Here is a 27892-nt window from a genome sequence, read left to right as displayed (position 1 = left end):
CTGTCCCAAATTCTTGGGGACCGCAGCAGTACACCGCTCTTGAACCAAGACCAGTGTCAACAGGTTGTTAGTTGGATGGCAGATAATGCTTCCAGTCAGATTGGCACCACCACAAACACTCTGTCTTCCACACGGTCAAGTGTCAGTAGCCGTGATACTGCACCGCACATTTCTGAACCTGATCCTCCTTCCTACCACCAGGCTGAGTACACGTCCTCCTCGGACATTAATGATCCCACACTTGGACACTCGGAAGAGCTGTTCACGTTTCCATTCACACATTCTGGCCTCTCGCCAGCTCATATTGAAGTGGGTCATGAGGAGATCGTCTGTACAGATGGCCAAATATTTGAGCAGCCACGTTCTCACGAAGTTGGCAACGTGTCTCAACAAGTGGTGGACGATGATGAGACACAATTGTCAGGAAGTCAGGAGGAGGAGCAGGGTGCGGAAGAGGAAGACGACGTGGTGGATGATCCAGTAACTGACCCAACCTGGCAGGAGGATATGCAGAGCGAGGACAGCAGTGCACAGGGGGAGGGAGGCGTAGCATCACAACAGGCAGTAAGAAGCAGGGTGGTGGCCCCAGGCAGAAGTCAGGCAACCGTTCCCCGGAACAACACGACGACACAAGGTGCCTGTACAAATGTTAGGTCTTCCCGAGTCTGGCAGTTTTTTAAGTTGGATCCAGATGATTCAAAAAAGGCCATTTGCAACACCTGCCGTGCCAGCATCAGCAGGGGTACCAAAACTAGCAGCCTGACCACCACCAGCATGATCAGGCACATGTCAGCCAAGCACCCGACTTTGTGGGAAGTACAACAGAGTCGAGGAGCAGTGCTTGCTGATGTCACTGCTACGTCTTCGCTGGTTGTGCATGCGAGCCAATCCCCTGTCCATGCTGCCTGCGAACAAGCCTCCTCCACTCCTGCACCTGCAGTTGCCTACGCAGAAAGAACACCATCATCAAGCACGTCCTTGTCCCAGCGCAGCGTTCAGTTATCCATTCAGCAAACCTTTGAACGCAGGCGCAAATACACTGCCAACACCCCACATGCCACAGTTCTAAATGCTAACATTTCGCGACTGCTTGCGCTGGAAATGTTGCCTTTTAGGCTGGTGGAGACAGAAGCATTCCGTGATCTGATGGCGGCAGCTGTCCCACGTTACTCGGTCCCCAGCCGCCACTATTTCTCCCGGTGTGCCGTCCCCGCGTTGCATAACCACGTGTCACAAAACATCACACGTGCCCTGAACAACGCTGTTTCACCCAAGGTCCACCTAACCACAGACACGTGGACAAGTGCTTGTGGGCAAGGCCGCTACATCTCGTTGACGGCACACTGGGTTAATATTGTGGAAGCTGGGACCCAGTCTGAGCGAGGGACGGAACACGTCCTTCCCACACCAAGGTTTGCAGGCCCTACCTCAGTCAGTGTTTCACCCACACTCTACAGCTCCGGAATGTCATGCTCTTCAGCCTCCTCCTCCTCCTGCGCATCCTCATCCACTGTACCCTCCACACCAGTCACAAGCTGGAAGCACTGCAGCACTGCCTCGGCGAAGCGGCAACAGGCTGTGCTGAAGCTAATTTGCATAGGTGACAAACCCCACAATGCAGAAGAGCTGTGGACAGCTCTGAAACAGCAGGCAGATCACTGGCTCACACCTCTGAACCTAAAGCCAGGAAAGGTCGTGTGTGACAATGGCCGGAACCTGGTGGCGACTTTGAGGCGAGGCCAGCTGACACATGTTCCATGCGTGGCCCATGTGCTCAACCTCGTGGTTCAGCGGTTTCTAAAGTCATACCCAGAGCTGTCTGATCTGCTGGTAAAAGTTCGCCGCCTGTCTGCACATTTTCGAAAGTCACCTACTGCTTCAGCCGGCCTTGCCGGCTTTCAGCGCAGTTTGCATCTTCCGGCTCACAGACTGGTGTGTGATGTCCCCACGCGTTGGAATTCAACTCTGCACATGTTGGTCAGGATATGTGAGCAGAAGAGGGCAGTTGTTGAGTACCTGCATCACCTAAGCCGTCGGGAAATGGGTCAAACTCCACACATAACACCTGAGGAGTGGAGATGGATGTCAGACCTATGTACCATCCTCCAAAACTTTGAGGACTCCACCAAGATGGTGAGTGGTGATGACGCCATTATTAGCGTCACCATACCGCTACTCTGCCTTCTAAAACGGTCTCTGCTGAAAAACAAACATGATGCATTGCAGGCGGAGCGCGATGAGTTGCAGCAAGAAACAGTAGTGGGTGTGGGTGATAACACACAGCCCAGCCTCGTCTCATCACAACGTGCAGTGGAGGACTATGACGAGGAGGAGGATGAAGACATGGAGCAACTCTCCGGCCAAATTGAGGATATGACATGCACACCAGTCATATCCTCGGTTCAGCGTGGCTGGCCAGAGGACAGGGTAGATGAGGAGGAGGAGGAGGAGGAGGAGGAGGACAGCATGTTCAGTCATCTTGTTGGTCAGGCTACTGAAGTCCTGGCTGTTAAGAGTCTGGCGCACATGGCTGACTTTATGGTAAGCTGCCTGTCTCGTGACCCTCGCGTTAAGAACATCTTGGCCGACAATCATTACTGGTTGGTAACACTGTTAGACCCACGCTACAAGGAGAACTTTTTGTCTCTTATTCCCGTGGAGGAGAGGTCAACCAAAATGCAGCAGTTCCGGAAGGCCATAGTCACGGAAGTAGGCAAAGCATTCCCCTCACAAAACGCTAGCGGCATAGGTCAGGAATCAGTGGACAACCGAGGCGTACAGCCGAGAGAGGCACAAGTCCAATCCGCCAGAGGTAGGGGAACAGTCTTTAAGATGTGGGACAGTTTTCTCAGCCCCTCACGTACCACAGCCCCTGAGGTGCGGGGTAGTGCCACAAGAAATCCTAAGTTTGCCCAGATGCTGAAGGAGTACCTTGCAGATCGAACAACTGTACTCCGACATTCCTCTGTGCCTTACAATTATTGGGTATCCAAGCTGGACACGTGGCATGAATTGGCTCTCTACGCCTTGGAAGTCCTGGCCTGCCCTGCTGCTAGCGTTTTGTCAGAGCGTGTTTTTAGTGCCGCAGGTGGAATCATTACAGATAAACGCACCCGCCTGTCAACTGAAAATGCTGACAGGCTGACTCTGATCAAGATGAACAAGGGTTGGATTGGGCCAGACTTCACCACACCACCAGCAAATGAGAGCGGAATTTAAAGTTTGCCATGTACCTCCACTCACCCATGGGTACACACTTCTGGACTTTGGATAATCGCTGGACTGCTCCTCCTTCTCCTCATGCGCCACCATGATGATGACCGTTACAAATTGCAATACTTAGGCCTTTGTTTCAGGTATACCCCCAGTGGTAAATTTTTTCGCCCATTCTTTGCAGAATGGACATTACAACGACAGGAGACCCGCTCCTTTGCAATGGGAACAATGTTTTGAGGCCCTCATGCACGTCTCTACCCAGGGACAACGTGGAGCCTCCCAATTTTTGGCTGCCCTGCCTAAGGGCTATACTATAATACACCCACTTCCTGACAATGGACACTTAATGTTTTGAGGCCCTCATGCACGTCTCTACCCAGGGACAACGTGGAGCCTCCCAATTTTTGGCTGCCCTGCCTAAGGGCTATACTACAATAGACCCACTTCCTTACAATGGGCACTTCAGGTTTACAGGCCATCATGCATGTCTCTATCCAGGGACAATGTGGAGCCTCCCAATTTTTGGCTGCCCTGCCTAAGGGCTATACTATAATACACCCACTTCCTGACAATGGACACTTAATGTTTTGAGGCCCTCATGCACGTCTCTACCCAGGGACAACGTGGAGCCTCCCAATTTTTGGCTGCCCTGCCTAAGGGCTATACTACAATAGACCCACTTCCTTACAATGGGCACTTCAGGTTTACAGGCCATCATGCACGTCTCTATCCAGGGACAACGTGGAGCCTCCCAATTTTTGACTGCCCTGGCAAAGGGCTATACTAAAATAGACCCACTTCCTTACAATGGGCACTTCAGGTTTACAGGCCATCATGCACGTCTCTATCCAGGGACAATGTGGAGCCTCCCAATTTTTGGCTGCCCTGCCTAAGGGCTATACTACAATAGACCCACTTCCTTACAATGGGCACTTCAGGTTTACAGGCCATCATGCACGTCTCTATCCAGGGACAATGTGGAGCCTCCCAATTTTTGGCTGCCCTGCCTAAGGGCTATACTACAATAGACCCACTTCCTTACAATGGGCACTTCAGGTTTACAGGCCATCATGCACGTCTCTATCCAGGGACAATGTGGAGCCTCCCAATTTTTGGCTGCCCTGCCTAAGGGCTATACTACAATAGACCCACTTCCTTACAATGGGCACTTCAGGTTTACAGGCCATCATGCACGTCTCTATCCAGGGACAACGTGGAGCCTCCCAATTTTTGGCTGCCCTGGCAAAGGGCTATACTAAAATAGACCCACTTCCTTACAATGGGCACTTCAGGTTTACAGGCCATCATGCACGTCTTTATCCAGGGACAATGTGGAGCCTCCCAATTTTTGGCTGCCCTGCCTAAGGGCTATACTACAATAGACCCACTTCCTTACAATGGGCACTTCAGGTTTACAGGCCATCATGCACGTCTCTATCCAGGGACAATGTGGAGCCTCACAATTTTTGGCTGCCCTGCCTAAGGGCTATACTATAATACACCCACTTCCTGACAATGGACACTTAATGTTTTGAGGCCCTCATGCACGTCTCTACCCAGGGACAACGTGGAGCCTCCCAATTTTTGGCTGCCCTGCCTAAGGGCTATACTACAATAGACCCACTTCCTTACAATGGGCACTTCAGGTTTACAGGCCCTCATGCACGTCTGTATGCAGGGGCATTGGTGAACCTCACAATTTTGGACTGCCCTGGCAAAGGAAAATACTACAAAGACTCACTTCCTCAAAATGGGCACATTAGACTCAAGAGGCCTTCATGTACGTCTCTTCTCAGGGACATCGGAGTGCCACACAATGTTTTCACGTAAAATCTTTCATGTATTAATCTCAAAAAGTAACATACACCAGCTCTATCTCACTATTGGGTATGTGCCCTTAACATTTCCGCCATGAAAAATCATTTTGGGGTCATTTTGGAAGGTTTTCTGGTGAGTCCGTAAAAATGGCGTAAAACGCGGACAAAATTGTTCACAGCTGTGACTTTTCAGTGATAAATGCTTCAAGGGGTCTTCCCCATGCTGTTGCCATGTCATTTGAGCACTCTTCTGAGACTTTTGTGACATTTTTAGGGTTTCTCCATGCTGCCGGGGGGTAATTTCACAAAAATACTCGGGTCTCCCATAGGATAACATTGGGCTCGTTGCTCGGCCACAAGTACACAAGTATCTTGGGAGGCTCGGCCCGAGCTTCGAGCACCCGAGCTTTTTAGTACTCGCTCATCACTATTGAAGAGGCATGTGCAGAAGGGGGAGAAGTGGCTCATAAGTGGAGAAAGAAGTTACATTAGTAGAAGAAGATGATGTTATATAGAAGTAGGTCACCATCACTAATGCTCTCATCTCTTGCAGCTATGGAATGGACTCCGAAGAAATATCTTGTAATTGTGCCAATTATTCAAGGAACCTGTCTAACTCTAGGACAAGTGATTCTGGCAGGAGTGGCTTATGTTATAACAGAATGGCGCTGGCTGCAGCTGGCCCTTTCATTACCCTACTTCATATTCCCCATTCTGGCATGGTAGGTAATAAATACACTAGATTAATAAATGTTAATAATGTAGAAAGGAAATATTTTAGAAACCAATCTAATACAATAAAACAAAAAACATCCTTCTTTATATTATTGATCTTTCTACTGTACACATACAACACATACAAGCATGTACTATAGTTATTATCGTTTTTTGCTTATATAGCACCATCATATTCCACAACAATTTATAGACGTCATCATCACTGTCCCCATTGGGGCTCACAATCTAATTTCCATATCACTATGTCTTTGGCTTTGCTGTGTGGGAGGAAACCGCAGAACCCAGAGGAAACCCCTGCAAACATGAAAAGAACATACAAACTCTTTTGTGGTATTTGAACCCTGGACTCCAGTGATGTAAAGCAACAGTGCTAAGCACTGAGCCACCGTTGAGTGCTAACCACTGAGCCACCATGCAGTGCTAACCACTGAGCGACCGTGTAGAGCTTTCCACTGAGCCACCGTGCAATGATAACCACTACGCCACCGTGCAGTGCTAACCACTGAGCCACCGTGCAGTGCTAACCACTGAGCCACCATGTAGTGCCAACCACTGAGCCACCGTGAAGTACCAACCACTGATCCACTGTGAAGTGCCAACCACTGAGACACCACGCAGTGCCAACCAATGAGCCACTATGCTCACTTTCAAACATAACTTTCAAATACAATAATAATATTCTTACAATTGAGAGACTTGGTTGAGATTTATCACTGATAAAACAGAGATGTTCTGTTAATAAACGGGTCTATGTTACATACAGCATTGTGCAAAATTTTAAGCAGGTTTGTAAAAAAGCTGTAAAGTAAAAATGTTTTAAAAATAGAAATGTTAATAGTTTATTACTAATATACAAAATGCCAAAGAAGTGAACAAACAAGAAATCTAAATCAAGTCAACATTTGGGGGCTCCCCCCCCCACACCCACTCAACCGTACACTGACACCCGGGATATGGGATAATGACGTCGACACTCGGGGTACAGGATAGTCGCTGACACTCGGCTCTTTCACTCAACACTTATGTATCCCACATTTTTTAAATCTCTCTTTCTATGAGCACACAGCTTTCCTATGTTCTGATATCCATCTTTCCCTCAGCACCCAGGTTTCCCATGCTCTGCTATACATCTTTCCCTCAGCACCCAGCTTTCCTATGTTCTGATATCCATCTTTCCCTGAGCACCCAGGTTTCCCATGCTCTGCTATACATCTTTCCCTCAGCACCCAGCTTTCCTATGTTCTGATATCCATCTTTCCCTCAGCACCCAGGTTTCCCATGCTCTGCTATACATCTTTCCCTCAGCACCCAGGTTTCCCATGCTCTGCTATACATCTTTCCCTCAGCACCCAGCTTTCCTATGTTCTGATATCCATCTTTCCCTCAGCACCCAGCTTTCCTATGTTCTGATATCCATCTTTCCCTCAGCACCCAGGTTTCCCATGCTCTGCTATACATCTTTCCCTCAGCACCCAGGTTTCCCATGCTCTGCTATACATCTTTCCCTCAGCACCCAGCTTTCCTATGTTCTGATATCCATCTTTCCCTCAGCACCCAGCTTTCCTATGTTCTGATATCCATCTTTCCCTCAGCACACAGCTTTCCCATGCTCTACTATACATCTTTCCCTCAGCACCCAGCTTTCCCATGCTCTGCTATACATCTTTCCCTCAGCATGCAGCTATCCCATGCTCTGCTATACATCTTTTTCTCAGCACCCATCTTTCCCATGCTCTGATATACATCTTTCCCTCAGCACCCATCTTTCCAATGATATCAGAGCATGGGAAAGCTGGATGCCAAAGAGCCTCTTTCCCTCAACACAACACTTTCCCATCCCAAGCTTGTATCTTTGTCATCCCTCGTATATAGTTCTCCAAATACTATAATAGCCCCCAAATAGCCTTCCATATAGTATAATGGGTCCCACATAACCCTTCATATATTCAAATGCACCCCCATAGTCCTTCATAATGTATTATGCAGCCCACATACTGTTTAATGCACACCCATAGGCCTCTATATATTATAATGCAGCCCAATAGTCCTCCATGTTTTATAATGCAGCCTCATAGTCCTTCATATTATACTATGCAGCCTCCATACCATATAATGCACCCCATAGTCCTTCATATTGTATTATGCAGCCCACATACTGTTTAATGCACACCCTGTACACCCATAGTCCTCCATATTTTATAATGCAGCCTCATAGTCCTCCATTTTTTCTAATGGAGCCCCATAGTCCTCCTTGTTTTATAATGCACAAACATTGGCATCCATATATTATAATGCAGCCCCGTCACACTGATTAAAAAAAAGTAAACAAGTCCTCACCTTTCCTCGTTTCCTTGCTGCTCCGATCAGCATCCTCCCATCCTGTGAACTGCAGTCTCAGCTCAGCAGCGCGCAGTGGTGATGTCACTGTGCTCTGCTGCACTGAGACATCAAGCACAGGCACAAGGGGAGAATGATGAAGGATGGAGCAGAGCGCTCCACTCCATCCTTCATCATTACTTTGTGTGATAAAGGACAAGAGGGTCCCGGTGACGCCGCTGGCACCGGGCCCCCATCACTCATGGGCCCCATAGTGGCCGAGTGGTCTGCCACTGAGCAGTGCAGCTCATCTCTCACAAAGAGGAGCCGGCTGCTTCTCTGAAGGGCGGGCGCTGGGCCCCTAACCCTGCCGGGCCCGGTTGCAGTCGCAATCTCTGCGACCACCATCGTTACACCCCTGCAAATTAATAAACCAATAGTGAGAAAAAAATCAGATAATTACAAAACAAGGCGCATGAGCCTGGGAAGTTTCTTTAGTCAGCATGTAATAATTTTACTATGTAAATGATGTTTTATTATAATCTCAATTTTATCCCTTTCCCATTTTCACCAATATAAGAACTTATGTCCCCAAAATTACAATAGTATTCTGGAATATTTTTATCATTTTTGGGGCATAAGTACTTATTTTTTTCTGGCTAACATGGTACCACAATTTAATTTTGTACTGTACATCCATTTTCACCCCAAAAAACAGGTGGGTCCCAGAATCTTATCGGTGGCTTGCACTTAAGAATCGTTCACAAGAAGCCCTTCAGAACCTGAATCGAGTTGCAAAGATCAATGGTAAAAAAGATGGAACGTTTGTGACTCTTGAGGTAAAGTCCATCAGAAAACGCTCACCTTCTACAGATGCATTGGCCTATATAACATTGTTTATTGGGTAGAATGTGTTCATGGTGGGAAGTTTCATCATGTCATAATATGTATGTAACAATACTGTGTCCGGGTGTCCACCTCCAGTAAGTGTATACTCCCGAAAATGGTGCACAACAGAGCACATGGTGACTATGTCTGCACCATTATAGTCAATGGCACCGTTGGCGCATGCGTCTGTCGCGGGCGGAGGAGGGGACGCTGCGCTCTCCCACTGCTCGGGTCCGGCTGCCGCTGCTGCTGCGGCCGCTGCTGCTGCTCGGTGGTGGCTCAAGCGGTGGGCCGGATCCCGGGGACTCGAGCGGCGCTCCTCGCCCGTGAGTGAAAAGGGGATTTGATTGTGGGGATTTATTGTCCGTGACGCCACCCACAGTTGTGGTGATTTTGGTGACACCACCGCTGCTCTAGACGGGGATCCCGGGAGCGGTGACTGGGAGCAGCTTGGTTGTTAGTTCTCCCCTCCGTGGGTAGGGGGTTGGTTGTGCCGGGGCCCGGTGATGGGGTAGGGATGGATGGCAGGCAGGCTACGGGGCCTGGCGAGGTGCAGGGTCGCAGGGGCAGCGCTGTGCCGCACAGCACGGTGGTACTCACTCAGCCCAATGATGAAGACACAGTCTCGGTAAAACACACGGCTGGATGGACGGGTCCCACAGACGGCTGTGGCGTTGTTGCTCCCGGCAGGTTGGTGGTGACTGCCTTTCCCTGCACCTAAGATGTCTGTACGGTTCCAATGGGTTCCCACCGGTAACCCGCTCCCTGGCTTGGATATGGGCCGGCGGAGTCCCTTTTGCCCGCAGGCGCTGGCCCTGAGAAACTGTTGTCTTGGCGGTGGCGGTGTCTCCCTCTGTTGGTTGGACTGTTGCCTTCTGTCGGTACTTGACTGTTTGGAAACCCAGGAGGTCCCCTTCACTAACGGATTTGGCAAATTCACGGCGACTCCTAGCCTTGCCGGGGTCCGAAAAGCCCCTGACAGATGGTGCTGGCTTCTCTTTGTGTACCGGTCCGGTACCGCCGGGCCACCGCCCGTCCACGGTCCTTACGGTAACTCGGATAGGCCACTCCTGCAGACGGTCACCACCGTCTGCCAACCTTGCTGATCTGTCCGGGCCACACACCCGGACCAACTTCAGGCTGCTCTTTTACCACTTTCCTCCTTCTACTTCAACCTCCACAACTAATCTGCCTGGTTTTCCAGCCTCCAGGACTGTGAACTCCTCGGTGGGCGGGGCCAACCGCCTGGCCCACCCCCTGGTGTGATCATCAGCCCCTGGAGGAAGGCAACAAGGGTTTTGTGTTCTGGCTTTGGTGTGCCTGCTGGGAGTGTGGGGTGTGTGGGTGTTGTGCTCTGTTGCCCCTGGCTTGTCCAGGGTGCCACACTCCCCCTTAGTTAAATGCAGACCGTCCACGGGCTGCCCGTCCATCAACGGCTTTATTTTCACCAACTGAAAAATATAAAAAACGGTAACAGCCATACAAGTATAATAACATCTTCCCACATCGGGAGGTACTCTTACTTAAACGTTACTAACGGTTGCAAACGGTTACGGCTTCCGCTCTCTCCCACCCAAGCAACCTGGCCCTGATGCTGCCCCTAAGCAAACAGGCAGCACCCCTTGACCCCAGTCCTGCACAAGTTGCCAGAGCGGGTTCTGTCCTTTTCAGGGGACCCACGTCCATGGGGAGCCCCTGAAACCCCCAGAGGATTGCCACCGGTTCCGGTGGTGGCTGGGCCCCAGCCTATTCCACTGCAGGCCCTTCCTCCAATCTGCCTCTCCGGAGGCGGTAACGGTGGAAGCTGTAACAACATTTTTATTTACATGGCACTAGTTTGTGGTTGCCCTGCAAGTTCTCGGGCTTGTTCATAAGTAGTTTCTTATGTAAAGTGGTGAAGGGGGGTCCCAACGGGGACCAGTTGCCGGCAACGACCGGTGCAAATCAAGGCTTATCAATCAGGTAACTTTCACGGTATCATTTACTTATCATTCTTTTAAACGGTACTTTCAACACACACAATTTTTCCCTTTTAAAGAACAGTTTCCCTGTACCTAAGTGGGGGTCTACCTAGGTTGGGCCGAGTGGACCTCCGGGGTCCAGTGTCAGTAGGGATAGGCAGTGGGGCGGAGGGAACAATCAGTTCCTCTCCCCTGCTATTGTGTGGGGCAGGCGGAGGCATAGGGGAGTTGGGCACAGGTTCATCCCTGGGCACTGGCTCACGGTTGACCGCCTCCATCACTTCTTCATCCACGGGTTGTGGGAACAGTATTACTGGAAGAATCACCGCGCCGTTCTGTGTAGGCCAGTCCGCTGGGAAGTCACCCATCATTGTGTGGATTACCTCTTTTGCCTTCTCCGCTGGTGGAGGAACCGGAACTTCAGCCGCTGCTCTCAAAGCTGGTGGGCACTTCTTTAGATGGACCCGGGAAACCGTGGCCAAGGTGCCCCCTTGGTCACGACTGATCTGGTAGGCCCTCCCATCTTCCCAGCCTGTGGGCTGTGTCACATATGGAGTTTGTTCCCATTGATCATCCAGCTTGTGGGTCCTCCTCTTCCGCTTCAGTACTACATTTCCAGGCTGGAAAGGGCCAGCAGATGCCTTCTGGTTGAAGCGCTGCTCCTGTTGTTCCCGACTCCGACTTAAGTTCTTCTCAACATATTCTTGGATCTGTCGGTATTGCGCCCTCCGCCGAGTTTCCCATCCAGCTGTCGAAGGGAGTGCTTCTGGGGCTTCCAATCCCATATCTAGATCCACCGGTAGCCGGCCGGGGCGAGCCCTCATCAGGTACGCCGGGGTGCATTTCATTGAGCTGGAAGGGATATTGTTGTACATATCGACCAAGTCAGGCAACCTCTCCGGCCACAGGTTCCGCTCTTCTAGCGGTAACGTCTTGAGGAGGCCCAGGACCAGGTGGATCATCTTTTCACACATGCCGTTGGTTTGGGCATGGTAAGGCGTGGTCCGGATCTTCTTGCAGCCATACAACTGGCAAAACTCATGAAACACCTCTGCCTCAAAGGCTGGGCCTTGGTCGGTAAGCACCTTCTCAGGGTATCCATGTGGTCAGCAGAAATAAGCCTGGAACGCTCTAGCGGCGGTGCGGCCAGTTAGGTCTTTGACTGGGACAACCACCATGAACCTTGAATAGTGGTCTACCATGGTTAGAGCGTAGGTGTAACCATTTCGGCTGGGGGTGAGCTTTACATGGTCCAGGGCGACCAGCTCCAGCGGTTGGTGTGTAACGATCGGGTGTAGGGGTGCCTTCTGGCTGGCCTCATCCTTCCTTCTCAGCGTGCAAGGGCCACACTCTCGGCACCAGGCCTCTACAGATTCCCGCATTCCACTCCAATAGAACCGCTCTCTCAACAGCATCTCCAGTTTCTTCCATCCGAAGTGCCCAGCACCATCATGGTACGCTTGTAGAACGGTGGGTACGTTAGCTTGGGGAATCACCAACTGGCGGATTTTCTCATGAGTCTTCGGGTTGATCAGCTCACGGTACAACTTTCCCTGGTGTAGGTATAGCCGGGTCCGTTCTCGCCACAGGCGTTGGGCTTCAGCCAGGGCGGCAGGGTCTATCCCAACAGCGCCTTGCTCCACCAAGATCTTGACTAGGCGGACAGCGGGCGCCAGGTCCTGAGCTTCCTGCCACTCCTGACTGGGCAGAGGGTCCAGGTTCACCCGTTGTTGGGAGACATGCACCTTCCCAGTTGGTGGCTGGTGAAATGCAGGCAACTCGATCTCTTCGAGGTCGTCATCCTCGCACCCTTCTTCCGACAGGTGGGGCATCCGAGAGAGTGCATCAGCATTAACGTTGGCACGGCCGGCCCTGTATTTGATGGTGAAATCATAGTTGGCTAGCCTTGCCACCCATCGCTGTTCCAACGTGCCCAGCTTGACTGTGTCCAGGTGGGTCAGCGGATTGTTGTCTATGAAAGCAGTGAATTTTGTTGCTGCCAGGTAATGGCGGAACCGCTCGGTGATAGCCCACACCAGCGCCAGGAGCTCGAGCTTGAAAGAGCTATAGTTCTCAGGGTTCCTTTCAGTCGGCCGGAGCTTTCGGCTAGCATAAGCAATCACTTTCTCCTTCCCATCTTGGACCTGGGATAGGACTGCCCCCAAGCCCACATTGCTGGCATCAGTGTAGAGGATGAATGGGTGGTTGTAATCAGGATATGCTAGGATCTCCTCTCCGGTCAAGGCCGCTTTCAGCTGGCGGAAGGATTCCTCATGCCTCTTTTCCCACACCAGTGGGGCTCCGAGGGGTCTACTACCTTTGGTCTGTCCCACGAGGAGCTCTTGCATGGGGGCAGCCATCTTCGTGTACCCCTTGATGAAGCGACGGTAGTACCCCATCAGACCCAGGAACTGCCTTACTTCCCTCACTGTGGTCGGTCTCGGCCAGTCTTGGATGGCAGTGATTTCTCGGGGTCGGGGGCGACACCTTCTGCACCCACCACATGCCCTAGATACTGCACTTTGGGTTTCAGCAGATGACACTTGGAGGGCTTCAACTTCATCCCGTATTTGGCAAGGGATGCGAACACCTCGGCTAGGTGCTCCAAGTGGGCTTCATATGTCTGTGAGTACACAATCACATCATCCAGGTACAATAGGACGGTCTCGAAATTCAAATGCCCCAGACAGCATTCCATCAGCCGTTGGAAGGTTCCAGGGGCATTGCACAGCCCAAACGGCATACTGTTGAATTCACAGAGCCCCATTGGGGTGGTGAAGGCAGTTTTCTCCCGGTCTTCAGGGGCCACAGCCACTTGCCAGTACACGCTGGTGAGGTCAAGGGTAGAGAAGTAGTTTGCGGTTCTCAGTGCAGCCAAGGACTCTTCAATACGGGGCAGTGGGTAAGCATCTTTATGCGTGATCTGGTTAATCTTCCGGTAATCCACACACATCCGCATAGTGCCATCCTTCTTCTTAACCAGTACCAGCGGTGAGGCCCAGGGACTACAGCTGTCCCTGATAACCCCTGCCTCCCTCATGTTCTTCAACATGTCCTTGGCACATTGGTAGTGTGCAGGGGGAATAGGCCTGTACCTCTCTTTGATAGGGGGGTGTTCACCGGTACGGATATGGTGTTGGACCCCTTTAATCTGCCCAAAGTCTAGGGGATGTTTGCTAAAAACTCGCTCATACTCCCGTACCACCCGGTAGACCCCTTCTTTATGATGTGCAGGGGTATCGTCAGTGCCTACGTGTAACTGTCGGTGCCACTCATCTAACTCCCCTTGGGGCGGGTGAGTGCCGGCAGTAGGTGGTGAGATTGGGGGAACTGCCTCGCGGATGGTGTGGGGATCCAGAGTGAGCAACTTGGCAAGTGTAGCGTACCGGGGAAGCCTGACTTCTTCCTCCCCACAGTTCAGCACCCTCACCGGCACTCTCCCCTTCTTTACATCCACCACCCCCCGGGCGGCCATTACTGTGGGCCATTGTTCGGAGGGCGTGGGTTCTATCATGGCAGGGTAGTCACGCCCCTGGGGCCCTACTGCTGCCCTACACCAAATCATCATCTCGCTCCTGGGAGGCACAATCAAGGGGGCAACATCCATCACTCTCACCCCACCAATCTCTCCTCCGGTCGAGTTCAGTTCACATGCTGACGGTACATCAAGGCTCGGATCTCTCTCTGTCGGCTCCCCGCCGCCGTGGCGGCCAGCTGCTGCAGTAGGGTCAGCACATCACTCATACAGTGCTCCATCACATTGGTTCCTAGCACTATCTTCGGGTTATGATCACTGGGTTCATTCATTATCACAATCATACCCTGGTGTTGCAGTTCAGCTCGCCCCACGGTCATGGCCACTTGTTTGTATCCCACTTGGGTCAATGGGAGTCCATCAGCAGCAATCAGTGTTATACTGGCATCCGGGGGAGCCAGCTCGTCCGTCCCCCAATACCGTTGATACAATGTGTATGGTATGGTGGTTACCTGTGATCCAGTGTCCAGGAGAGCCATCACCGGTATGCCGTCCACAGCCACGGGGATGATGGGTCGGGCCCCGATGTATCGGTCCCGCCAGTCTGGGGGGCCATGGGGTTCTACTCCTGAGGATTGGCCCGTGGCCCCAGGGGTTGCTCGTTTAACGGACACCGTCGGGAGTAGTGGCCGGGTTTGCTGCACCTGTAACAAATCGGGGGTCCATACCGTGAGTCATTGGTTCTTCTCCGCTGCATCCAGGGGATGTCCTCGGGACGGTCGGCGAGCTGTATCTTTGCCAGAGGCTGGGATCTGGTCGGAGGCTGGAGTGCGGCGAGGATCTTGGCGAGGTCTCCATCCATGCGGCGGACTTGGGCAGCCAGTTCTTCCATCGTGCTGCTTGGAGCTGTAGGTACTGGAGATGCTGGTAGGGCAGGGGCCACCACGACGGGGGCCGTCTCAACTGGCCATGGAGCTGGTTCCAAGACTTCCGAAGCTGGGGGTTGCAGGGCTTTAATGGCCCGTTCCTTTAACACAGCAAAGTCCACATCAGGGTGTTCTAGGGCCCACAGCCGGAGTTGTTTGCGATCCTCGGAGGACCTCATCCCCTGCACAAATTACTCTACTAACATTTTGTTGCTGTCCGCCTCATTGATGGTGTCTACCCGCTTCAGTGTGCGGAGGGCGGTTTGCAGACGTAAAGCGTAGTCCCGAATACTGTCCACAGGCCGTTGCCGACATTGGTAAAACTGCATCCTCAGCTCGGCTTCGGTACAGGTCTCAAAGGCAGTCTGTAGTTTCTCAAAGATGGTGGCTACAGAGGACCGGTCCCCCTCGGCCCAGGTCTCCGCCTCCTGCTCAGCCGCGCCGGTTAGATGCCCCAGCACTACCGCTGCACGTTGCTTATCAGTCAGGGGGTACAATTCTAGGAGCGGGCTAAGCTTCTTCCGGAAGACCTGTAACGCATCAGGTTTCCCGTCGTACTGCGGCAGCCAGGTAGCTCGAGGCACATAGGGCAATGAGAACGGCATCACCTGAGCGAGAGCTGGGACCGCGGCACCCGCCGCCAGCGCAGCCGGGACCTGGGCAGGCCCATCCCCATCCACGGGTGCCACTGCGGCTGCGACCGCCGCTCCTCCAGCAGCTCCGTCGGGCGCAGACATCTTGTTTCCGTCCCCCTTAGCCTCTTTCCGGCTCCTCCTCTATCGGGGCGAGGTTTAAACCTCCGCGCCTCCACTACTCGAGGAGACGCTCGAGCGGGAACTTTTCGCGACAAAGATGGCGGCTTCTGAAATTTTTCCGGCCGGACACCTCCGGCGGTAACAAGGCGCACCTCTACCAGACGGCAGAGCGGTAAGATCCTGTTCGTGACGCCAAGTTGTCGCGGGCGGAGGAGGGGACGCTGCGCTCTCCCACTGCTCGGGTCCGGCTGCCGCTGCTGCTGCGGCCGCTGCTGCTGCTCGGTGGTGGCTCGAGCGGTGGGCCGGATCCCGGGGACTCGAGCGGCGCTCCTCGCCCGTGAGTGAAAAGGGGATTTGATTGTGGGGATTTATTGTCCGTGACGCCACCCACAGTTGTGGTGATTTTGGTGACACCACCGCTGCTCTAGACGGGGATCCCGGGAGCGGTGACTGGGAGCAGCTTGGTTGTTAGTTCTCCCCTCCGTGGGTAGGGGGTTGGTTGTCCCGGGGCCCGGTGATGGGGCAGGGATGGATGGCAGGCGGGTTACGGGGCCTGGCACGATGGTACTCACTCAGCCCAATGATGAAGACACAGTCTCGGTAAAACACACGGCTGGATGGACGGGTCCCACAGACGGCTGCGGCGTTGTTGCTCCCGGCAGGTTGGTGGTGACTGCCTTTCCCTGCACCTAAGATGTCTGTACGGTTCCAATGGGTTCCCACCGGTAACCCGCTCCCCGGCTTGGATATGGGCCGGCGGAGTCCCTTTTGCCCGCAGGCGCTGGCCCTGAGAAACGGTTGCCTTGGCGGTGGCGGTGTCTCCCTCTGTTGGTTGGACTGTTGCCTTCTGTCGGGACTTGACTGTTTGGAAACCCAGGAGGTCCCCTTCACTAACGGATTTGGCAAATTCACGGCGACTCCTAGCCTTGCCTGGGTCCGAAAAGCCCCTGACAGATGGTGCTGGCTTCTCTTTGTGTACCGGTCCGTTACCGCCGGGCCACCGCCCGTCCACGGTCCTTACGGTAACTCGGATAGGCCACTCCTGCAGACGGTCACCACTGTCTGCCAACCTTGCTGATCTGTCCGGGCCACACACTCGGACCAACTTCAGGCTGCTCTTTTACCACTTTCCTCCTTCTACTTCAACCTCCACAACTAATCTGCCTGGTTTTCCCGCCTCCAGGACTGTGAACTCCTCAGTGGGTGGGGCCAACCACCTGGCTCACCCCCTGGTGTGATCATCAGCCCCTCGAGGAAGGCAACAAGGGTTTTGTGTTCTGGCTTTGGTGTGCCTGCTGGGAGTGTGGGGTGTGTGGGTGTTGTGCTCTGTGGCCCCTGGCTTGTCCAGGGCGCCACACGTCCAGAACCCATTTTGTGGCAGATTCGGATGGAATCTTAAATAATCCATTCTTGGGCTCAATGTTTTCTTTGCAATGTCAACAAGGCATATATTTATTGGACCACAACCCCAAATATTGAGACAATATGTAAAAAACTGTCATCAACTAATCCAAATCCCAAATATTGAATATATCCCTTCCTTTCTGTAATTGACTACATTACTAAATAGGAATCAAATTTGGGTTCCACACTTTAACAATGGTCCTGTATTTCAATATTTCTATATTTTGATCACTTGCTCCAAAAAGAATCTAAATACCCTTGTAATCCAAACTAATCTAAACATTTTCATGAGTTCAAAAGACCTTTTTGACTTGGGCTATCCTCGTTACTACTTTTGGGGTTATTCTACCAACAGGGATAGGGATTAGAACGTTGTGGATCAAGACATACACTGATAAGCAAAAGGGTAACAATGTTTTGAACTTTTGAATTTCAGGTACCATATTTCACCATATACTACATTTTTGAGTGCGAGACTACCTTCATTTTATCCCTAGCCCATACATAAATGTAACTTGCAACTATTTAGCATATGATTAGTTATGCAGATTCTTGTCATGTCATTGCATTGCTACTGTTTTGCTTCTGGTGTTAGAAAAAAAAAAATCTTCCTGTATACTACAAATTACAACCTGCTATCTCATTCCCTATTAGCACAGTGTGTTATTAGGTTCATTCCCAAGTGAAAAGACAATGGGTAAAATCAAGGAGCAGCCATGAAGAAGATTTCCCAAGAAAAGACAAACAGCATCACCAAGCTCATCGATATCGGTCTCTAGGCCAAGTATATTGCCAAACTGTATCATGTGAGGCCATGACTGTTGGAAGAATACAAAATGAAGTCCATCCATCCATTGAAAAGCCAAGAGGTGACGTCCAGGCAGAATATTGGAGTCAACAAGTCGCTCATCACAAGGTCTATCAGTTCTGGAGCAACAAACCTAGCAGTGGAGGTGGCTCTTATGCTTCGTAATAGTGAGATCTCAGTTGTCCATGCAAGCAGCATGCGACGCACGTTACCCAAATCTGGAATGGTGGCCCGAAAAAAGGTGAAGAAGCCTCGACTTCAGTATCATCATAACAAGCGTCGGCTTGAGTTTGCAAAAACGTACAAGCAGTAAACAGTAGAAAATTGGAAATGGGTGATTTGGAACGATGAGATGAAAGTTAATAGACAGCGCAGATGGGTGGAAATGGGTCTAGAAGAAACAAGGGAAAATCTAACAGATCGTGAAATTGAAGGAGCTGTCAAGTTCGGTGGAGGAAGCCTGATGATATGGGGGTGTTTCACAGGCAAAAACGTTGGATACTTGACCAGGATCGATGGTGGTCTGAATGTTGAGCTATATGTGAGTATGTGAGTGTCCTACAAGACGAGTTACTTCGTACACTCGAGCACTATGGGTAAGAAAATGACGACATAGTGTTCCAGCAGGACAATTACTGAAGGATACAGTACATCGAGATTGGTGAAGAAATGGGTCAATGACCATAAAGTAGAGATGCTGGATTGATAACCAAAGACCTCAACCCAATCCAACACTTGTGGGTAGAGTTGAAGAAAAACCTGTATACATACCCAAGTGAGTCAACCAGAATGTACCGACATTGGGAATGTGTAGAAGAGACCTGGATCAGATTTCGGTCAAGACATGCTTGCATCTGGTCGAGAGCCCAGAAGCATTCAGTTAGTGTTGAGAACCAAAGGTGGATTTACAAAATACTAACAAAATAATACAAATTTAAATTTTAATTTTTTGGAGCAAAACAGTAACAATGCAATGATAAGAATCTGCATAACTAATCATATGCTAAATAGTTGTCAGTCAAATCTATATATGAGATAGCCAAGATGATTGTCTATAAAATGAAGGTCGTCTCACGCTCAAAACTATTGTGGATATGAAGATATGGACCCTGAAAGTCAAAAGTTCAAAACATTGTTACCATTTTGCTTGTCAGTGTTTTCAATTACATTTTTCTTGAAGGAACATAACACCCCAAAACTATTTGTGAGGCAAATCCCGGGATATGAAGATGAATTATGACTCCAGTCATAATCCCTCATCACTCCCTGGCAGTGCCCCCTCCCTTCTTATTCTCAGTGTTCCACTTACACCTCTATGGCCATGTCCTGTGATATGGAAATGAGGTGGTGTGGGAACAATGGACACAGGATGACTCCCTGCCGTCACCCTGTAACAAGAGTTGTATCTCATTAGCAAGGCTATGGAAATAGCCAGACAGAACGACTCCAGTAAAAAATGGTTCATATCTCGCAAGCCATATTTCCGATAAATATGGCAACCATAAAAATGGTGTCTCTGCATGCGGACGATGCCGGCACACCCTTTTTATGGGAGCAGGACATTGGGAAATGCCCCAGGCGTGATATCAGCCAATGGGGAACTGGCAGACAGGTCATGAGTCCCCTCGTTCTGTAGCTAAATTCATAACTGTCACAATGAGAGCATTGGCGTCTGCCTACGACGCTCCCAGGCAAAGTTATGGCCAATATCCCCTTTGCTGGATAATTCTGATCCATGCAGGGGGAGTGGCAGTGCTTCCCTGTGAGGTCACTAAGGTAGGAGGGGACCTGGATTGCCCAGGTTGATAACCCTACTTCGGCCATTTTCCAGTGGTCTTTTCGCTGGGGGCACGTGTAGGAAACATCTGTGGGAAGGATCCTAGAAACCTGGGTACAGCGCCCCCCTGTGGCCAGACGCAACAAGGTAACTGCTGGAACTGTGTATGCCTGTTTGTAACCCATGCTTTGATTGTAACTGTACTCTGACATATGTATATTCTGTAGATTCCCTATTGTATATATTGTAGTTTCTAGTGTGCTTTAGGCTGATTAAATTATATAATTAATCTTGGGCTGTTCTGTTATCTCGATCTTGAATCCCACGTCTGTGTGTTCGGCTAATAGTTACCGTGAAGCGGTTGGTGGCAGCGAGTTGTGCCAAGGATTATTGTGGGGAGGCCAGTGAGATTCGGGAAGATATTATATATTCCGCCCGCGGAGGTCGGGGGAATATATACCCTACTCTCACCGGGGACCCTTCAATAATCGGCATAAGTAGTATAGCGGCCTCCTTGCTTATTGTCGGGCAATTCCATAATTGGCCTGACTATAAGAGGGGCGCTAGAGAGCGCGTCACGTGCTCTGTCTGTCGGTCGGGAGGTATAAAGGAGGGGTGACCCCCACTTGTTACCCCCCGATTGTGACGTACTGGTAGCCAGCGCGGGGGATTTCTGAGTGACCCCCCGGTGGTTTGTGACATATTGGTGGCATAGCGGTGGGATCGAGATAATAGTGTGTGTGAGTGTGAGACCCATACTCCCAGACACTAAAGACTGCCTGCAGCAGCTGTGGCTGCTGGGGTCTTCAGACTAGCTCAACACTAGAGTGTCAGAGTGCAGATACTGTAAGGTGTGTGGAGGCATCAGGTGTCAGTTCTGTGTCAGTGACCAAAAGTCTGCAAGAATGGCTGATGGCACCAGGAGCAGAGCTATGCAACCGGCCAATGCTAAGGCAGGAGCCGAAGAGAGGGAGGACGGTGCTGTGGACAGCAATGAGGAGGTTGCCCACGAGTCCTCCAGGAGCTCGACGCCAGAAAACCGTTCTGCCGAGGACATTGCGCAACCTGGCACTGCTGGACAAGATGAGGAGGAGCTCACCCAAGGTTCCTCAACGAGCCAGATGCCAGCCCTCCGCTCTGAAAGGGACAGTGAATCACCAGGCTCCGCAGCGTGCCGCAGATCACCACATGCCATTCCACCGAGCCTGGGAGGCTCGGATAGCCTTCTTCAAATGGCTATGGCCCTTCTCCAGGCTGGAGACCAGAAGGGCTACAAGGAACTCCTGGCAGAGCGCAGGGCGGAGCGGCACGCAGAGCGTGAGGCTGCGGAGCGAGAGCGGCAGGCATCGCGTGAAGAGCGAGAGCGACAGGCAGACCGTGACTACCAGCTGCAGCTAGCTCAGCTCCGGCCCTCATCAGCCACATGTGACCTTCGAGACACCAAACTTCCAAAGGTCCGTGTTGAGGACTTCCCAGTGCTGGAGAAGGATGGAGACTTGGACTCTTTCCTGACTGCTTTTGAACGGACTTGCTTGCAGCACCATCTGAACAAGGACCAGTGGGCCAAATACCTGACCCCCCGTTTAAGGGGTAAGGCCCTGGATGTCCTTGGGGACTTGCCTGCTGAGGCAGATCAGGGCTACGACACCATCAAGCGGGCCCTGATCCAACAGTACAACCTCACCCCGGAGTCCTACCGCAAGAAGTTCCGGACCCTGCAGAAGGGACCAAAGGACTCCTGGGCTGACCACCGGCGGGCACTTGCCCGAGCTGCCGACCACTGGACCCAAGGCCTGCAGCTTTCCACCGGACCGGAGATCCTGGACTTGTTCATCACGGAGCAACTCTTGTGGAACTGCCCTGAGGATCTCCGCCAGTTCATCCGAGACCAGAAGCCAAAGGGGTCCACGGCTACAGCTGCCCTGGCCGATGACTACACCAACAATCGTGCTCCTGAAGCCAGGAGAGCAGCCACCAGCAGCACCTGGAGAGGGGGTAAGATGAATTCTGCGACTGCCCCACCTGCCCCTAGACTGCAGGGGGTGTCCCCCTCAACTCCCCTCTCCAGGCCCGTGGCGGAACCAAGACGGTGCCACCAGTGCAACCTACCTGGACACTTCAAGGCCATGTGCCCTCAGCGTCCCAAGGCCCCGGCTCCGTCCCCGTCCCAAGGGCCGCCCAAGGTGTATTGTGTGGGTGGGGGTGGTGGTAGGTCCCTGGACAGCTTCCAACCTGTCACCGTCGGCCGGTCTGTGACCATAGGACTGCGAGACAGCGCCTCGGAGGTGACTCTGGTGCGGCCTGAGATGGTGTCCCCCCAAGACTTGATCCCTGGAAAAACCCTCGCTGTCTCCGGGATTGGAGGCACTGACCCGGCGCTGCCTGTTGCTGACATTTATGTGGACTGGGGCGCAGGGCGGGGGGTGAGGGAGGTGGGGGTAACTGATCGGATCCCTGCAAACGTGCTACTTGGGACAGATTTGGGGCAGATAACCTCCCAGTTTGGGCCCCAACCAAGGGCTGAACCTTCAGCCAGTACTGACATGCCTCCGGACAATGTTAATGTGTTATCTATGAATGATGTAAGGGAAGAGGGAGTGAACTCTGATATTTCCGCTTGCATAGACACCATAGACACACACACAGCTGCAGCTGTGACAGGGGAGGGGGTCAGAGAAAGGTGTGACAATGCCTCTACAAGTAACCAGCCTGTGAGCTGGGATCTGTTGCCCTCTGCAGGGATAAGCAGAGAGCAGGGTGCTGCAGGGGGAGGACCAGTGTGTGGGGTGGGGGCTACCACAGCAAATGTGGGGTCCCCAGAGATTTCACAGCGGGGTTCTGTTGCTGCAGGAGGGGAACAGGCAGGTGAGATTGGGGCCGGTCCAGGAGCGGAAGTGCTCCCAGGTAAGATCTCGGTGCATGGTTCCCCCACAACCGGGGTGTCAGGAAGCCAGGTAGGTCTGCCTGAACCGGCGACTTGGTCAGGAACGGAGGAGGAGCAGGCACGACCCACGGTCGCAGCGGCTGTGGCCGCTGTCACCCGCAGTGGGAGTGCTGGAAGCCAAGGGGCCTCCCGGAGGTCCGATAGCTCTTCCCCTTCTGACCAAGTGGCAGCCGAGTCAGGTGGAGGCCAGGACACAGGTCCCGGGGTACTGACTGAAGATGTGACAGTCTCGTCGATTCTGGCCACATCTAGTCAGGGGTTTCAGGCAGCGTTAGAAGCTGACGACAGCCTGAAAGCTCTTAAGGAGCAGGCGGCACAGCCTCCCTCGGACTCGGACCCGGAGCGAGTGGTCTGGGACCAAGGACGGCTGTACCGGGCCACGGTCCAGCAGGGTTCACCGGAGGCGTGGCCCAGGGACCGACAGTTGGTGGTACCCTATCCGTTCCGGACGGAGTTGTTGCGGATCGCACATGAGATTCCGATGGCCGGACACCTAGGGATCGCTAAGACCAAGGCCAGGTTGAACCAGCATTTCTACTGGCCAAAAATGGGGGCCGATGTGGCTGCCTACTGCCGTTCGTGTGAAACCTGTCAGAGAGTGGGGAAGGCGGGGCCACGCCCCAAAGCCCCACTAGTATCTCTGCCAATCATCGATGAGCCTTTCAGGAGGGTGGCTGTGGATCTGGTCGGCCCGCTGGCCATCCCCAGCAGCTCCGGGAAACGCTTCCTACTGACGGTAGTGGACTATGCCACCCGGTACCCAGAAGCAGTGGCCTTGTCGTCCATTCGGGCTGACAAGGTGGCCACCGCATTGCTGGAGATTTTCTCCCGAGTGGGTTTTCCCCAGGAAATGCTCACTGACCGGGGGACCCAATTCATGTCCCAGCTGATGGAGGCCCTCTGTAAGCAAGTCCAGGTGCGACATCTGGTGGCCAGCCCGTACCATCCACAGACTAATGGCCTGTGCGAGCGGTTCAATGGCACCTTAAAGCAGATGCTTAAGATGTTGGTCGACTCCCATGGGCGTGACTGGGAGCGGTATCTCCCACACCTGTTATTTGCTTACCGGGAGGTTCCACAGGCCTCAACAGGATTCTCACCGTTTGAGCTCCTGTACGGGCGACGTGTGCGGGGCCCCCTGGCTCTGGTGAAAGAGGCTTGGGAAGGGGATTTGGCCACCCCTGGAGTGTCGGTTATCGAGTATGTCATGCGCTTCCGGGACAAAATGCAGGCCTTGACGCAACTGGTACACGACAATATGGCTCAAGCCCAGGCCGATCAGAAGCGTTGGTACGACCAGAACGCTTGTGAGAGGACCTACCAAGTGGGTCAAAAGGTGTGGGTACTGGTCCCCGTACCACAGGACAAGCTTCAGGCAGCCTGGGAAGGCCCATACCTCGTGTACCAGCAGCTCAACCCTGTAACGTACCTGGTCACCCTGGACCCTGCCCGTGGAAGGCGGAAGCCCTTCCATGCGAACATGATGAAGGCACATCATGAGCGGGAGGCATGTGCGCTCCCCGTGTGCAACCTGCCCGAGGAGGGAGAAGCGGAAACCCTCTTGGATATGCTAGCCCAGGTTAGGGCAGGCGGATCCATTGAGGATGTGGAGGTTGGCCACCAGCTCTTGGAAGACCAACGGTCCCAGCTGTGGGCCACCCTCCTCCCCTTCCGGGGGTTGTTTACCAACCAGCCCGGAAGGACTGACTTGGCTGTCCATCACGTGGACACTGGGGATCATCCCCCGATCCGGCGGTCAGCATATCGGGTCTCCCTGGAGGTGCAGCAACACATGCGCCAGGAGATTGACGAGATGCTGAAGCTGGGGGTGATCCAGGCATCCAACAGCGCTTGGGCCTCGCCTGTAGTCCTCGTCCCTAAGAAGGACCGAACCACTCGGTTCTGCGTGGACTACAGGGGGCTCAATGCTGTCACGGTCGCCGATGCGTACCCAATGCCACGCATCGATGACCTGCTCGATCAGTTGGCCGGGGCTCAGTACCTGACCATCATGGATCTGAGCCGGGGATATTGGCAGATCCCCCTGACTCGCAAGGCCAGGGAACGCTCTGCCTTTATTACCCCATTTGGACTGTACGAGTCCACGGTGATGCCATTCGGGATGAGGAATGCCCCTGCCACTTTCCAGCGGATGGTCAACACCCTGCTCAAGGGACTTGAAGGGTATGCGGCCGCGTACCTGGATGACATTGCCGTCTTCAGTCCCACCTGGGAGGACCACCTAGAGCATCTAGCACAGGTGCTCAGGCGGATCCACCGGGCAGGTTTGACCATCAAGCCGGGAAAGTGTCAGCTGGCCATGAGCGAGGTCCAGTACCTCGGTCACCGGGTAGGTGGGAGAACACTGAAGCCCGAGCCTGAGAAAGTGGAAGCCATCGCATCCTGGCCCACCCCCAGGACCAAGAAGCAGGTGATGTCCTTCTTGGGGACCGCTGGGTACTATAGGAGGTTTGTTCCATGCTATAGTAGCCTGGCAAAGCCCTTGACGGACCTCACCAAGAAGAAGCTGCCCTCTGCAGTCGATTGGACAATGGACTGCGAGACAGCCTTCCGGGCCCTAAAGGACGCCCTGTCCAGCCCGCCCGTGCTACAGGCAGCCGACTTCACGCGGCCGTTTGTAGTACAGACCGACGCCAGTGACTTCGGCCTCGGTGCGGTGCTCAGCCAGGTGGACTCTGCGAGCCAAGAGCACCCAGTCTTGTACCTGAGCAGGAAGCTGTTACCAAGGGAAGTTGCCTATTCCACGATGGAGAAGGAGTGCCTGGCCATAGTGTGGGCCCTGCAGCGTCTGCAACCCTATCTATACGGGCGCCACTTCATCGTGGAGACGGACCACAATCCCCTCAGCTGGTTGCACACCGTCTCTGGGACGAATGGGCGATTGTTGCGATGGAGCCTTGCGCTCCAGCAATACAACTTCACCATTCGCCACAAAAGGGGCCGTGACCACGGTAACGCAGACGGGCTGTCCCGACAAGGAGAGGTCGCGGACGGGCGCACGGGGGAACACCGGAGTGTGCTGCCCCCTAGCGCCCTCAAAAGGGGGGAGGTGTGAGGCAAATCCCGGGATATGAAGATGAATTATGACTCCAGTCATAATACCTCATCACTCCCTGGCAGTGCCCCCTCCCTTCTTGTTCTCAGTGTTCCACTTACACCTCTATGGCCATGTCCTGTGATATGGAAATGAGGTGGTGTGGGAACAATGGACACAGGATGACTCCCTGCCGTCACCCTGTAACAAGAGTTGTATCTCATTAGCAAGGCTATGGAAATAGCCAGACAGAACGACTCCAGTAAAAAATGGTTCATATCTCGCAAGCCATATTTCCGATAAATATGGCAACCATAAAAATGGTGTCTCTGCATGCGGACGATGCCGGCACACCCTTTTTATGGGAGCAGGACATTGGGAAATGCCCCAGGCGTGATATCAGCCAATGGGGAACTGGCAGACAGGTCATGAGTCCCCTCGTTCTGTAGCTAAATTCATAACTGTCACAATGAGAGCATTGGCGTCTGCCTACGACGCTCCCAGGCAAAGTTATGGCCAATATCCCCTTTGCTGGATAATTCTGATCCATGCAGGGGGAGTGGCAGTGCTTCCCTGTGAGGTCACTAAGGTAGGAGGGGACCTGGATTGCCCAGGTTGATAACCCTACTTCGGCCATTTTCCAGTGGTCTTTTCGCTGGGGGCACGTGTAGGAAACATCTGTGGGAAGGATCCTAGAAACCTGGGTACAGCGCCCCCCTGTGGCCAGACGCAACAAGGTAACTGCTGGAACTGTGTATGCCTGTTTGTAACCCATGCTTTGATTGTAACTGTACTCTGACATATGTATATTCTGTAGATTCCCTATTGTATATATTGTAGTTTCTAGTGTGCTTTAGGCTGATTAAATTATATAATTAATCTTGGGCTGTTCTGTTATCTCGATCTTGAATCCCACGTCTGTGTGTTCGGCTAATAGTTACCGTGAAGCGGTTGGTGGCAGCGAGTTGTGCCAAGGATTATTGTGGGGAGGCCAGTGAGATTCGGGAAGATATTATATATTCCGCCCGCGGAGGTCGGGGGAATATATACCCTACTCTCACCGGGGACCCTTCAATAATCGGCATAAGTAGTATAGCGGCCTCCTTGCTTATTGTCGGGCAATTCCATAATTGGCCTGACTATAAGAGGGGCGCTAGAGAGCGCGTCACGTGCTCTGTCTGTCGGTCGGGAGGTATAAAGGAGGGGTGACCCCCACTTGTTACCCCCCGATTGTGACGTACTGGTAGCCAGCGCGGGGGATTTCTGAGTGACCCCCCGGTGGTTTGTGACACTATTCTAAAAGCATTTAATGTAAAAGAACATATCTCCAAACTTATATCTCCTTTGCATTCCTGGACAATCACACAGCTGGGAAAATAACAAACTTTCTTTCTCTGAAGTCAAGAGGCTCCTCTCTTGTTATATGGTGAACTAGATGATTAGCTCTATTCTTTTAGATAGACAAGTCAAATTTGATCATGTTTGCCTTCCTATACAGAAAAATTGGTGGTCACCTCATTAATATCACTATCGATGGGTTTCCGAAAAAAACACCCTTTGATCATAACAATCATCATAAGGGGAGGTGTAGATGATGGTAATTAAGGGGGCAGAACAGTGCACCGAGCCCTTAGCCATGCCAAAGTTGCACCAAAGCCCTCTCATTTACATATCCAATAAAACTGTTTTAATATAACAGTAAATTACTAAAATCTACAGTACCAGTATGATTTTTATAGGGACCAAGTCCCATATATGAACATCTAAATGTAGCACCGGTGTCCCTGGAGAGTCGCCGACTTACCGCGTCAA

General features: G+C 52.4%; 1 protein-coding gene across 1 annotated transcript in view; it reads left to right on the top strand.

The window, feature by feature from the left end:
* Positions 1 to 27892, top strand: part of LOC142254928 (solute carrier family 22 member 6-B-like) — a 71929-nt gene that overhangs the window by 25271 nt on the left and 18766 nt on the right. The window contains exons 4-5 of the mRNA XM_075326291.1: positions 5587 to 5755; positions 8806 to 8926. Coding sequence (XP_075182406.1) covers positions 5587 to 5755; positions 8806 to 8926 — 290 coding nt within the window. The remainder of the gene's footprint in view (positions 1 to 5586; positions 5756 to 8805; positions 8927 to 27892) is intronic.

The sequence above is a fragment of the Anomaloglossus baeobatrachus genome, chromosome 10 (genome assembly GCF_048569485.1).
Source record: "Anomaloglossus baeobatrachus isolate aAnoBae1 chromosome 10, aAnoBae1.hap1, whole genome shotgun sequence".
NCBI classification, from domain to species: Eukaryota; Metazoa; Chordata; class Amphibia; order Anura; family Aromobatidae; genus Anomaloglossus; species Anomaloglossus baeobatrachus.
The sequence above is the reverse complement of the archived record's forward strand: the minus strand, read 5'-3'. Positions and strand labels throughout refer to the sequence as shown.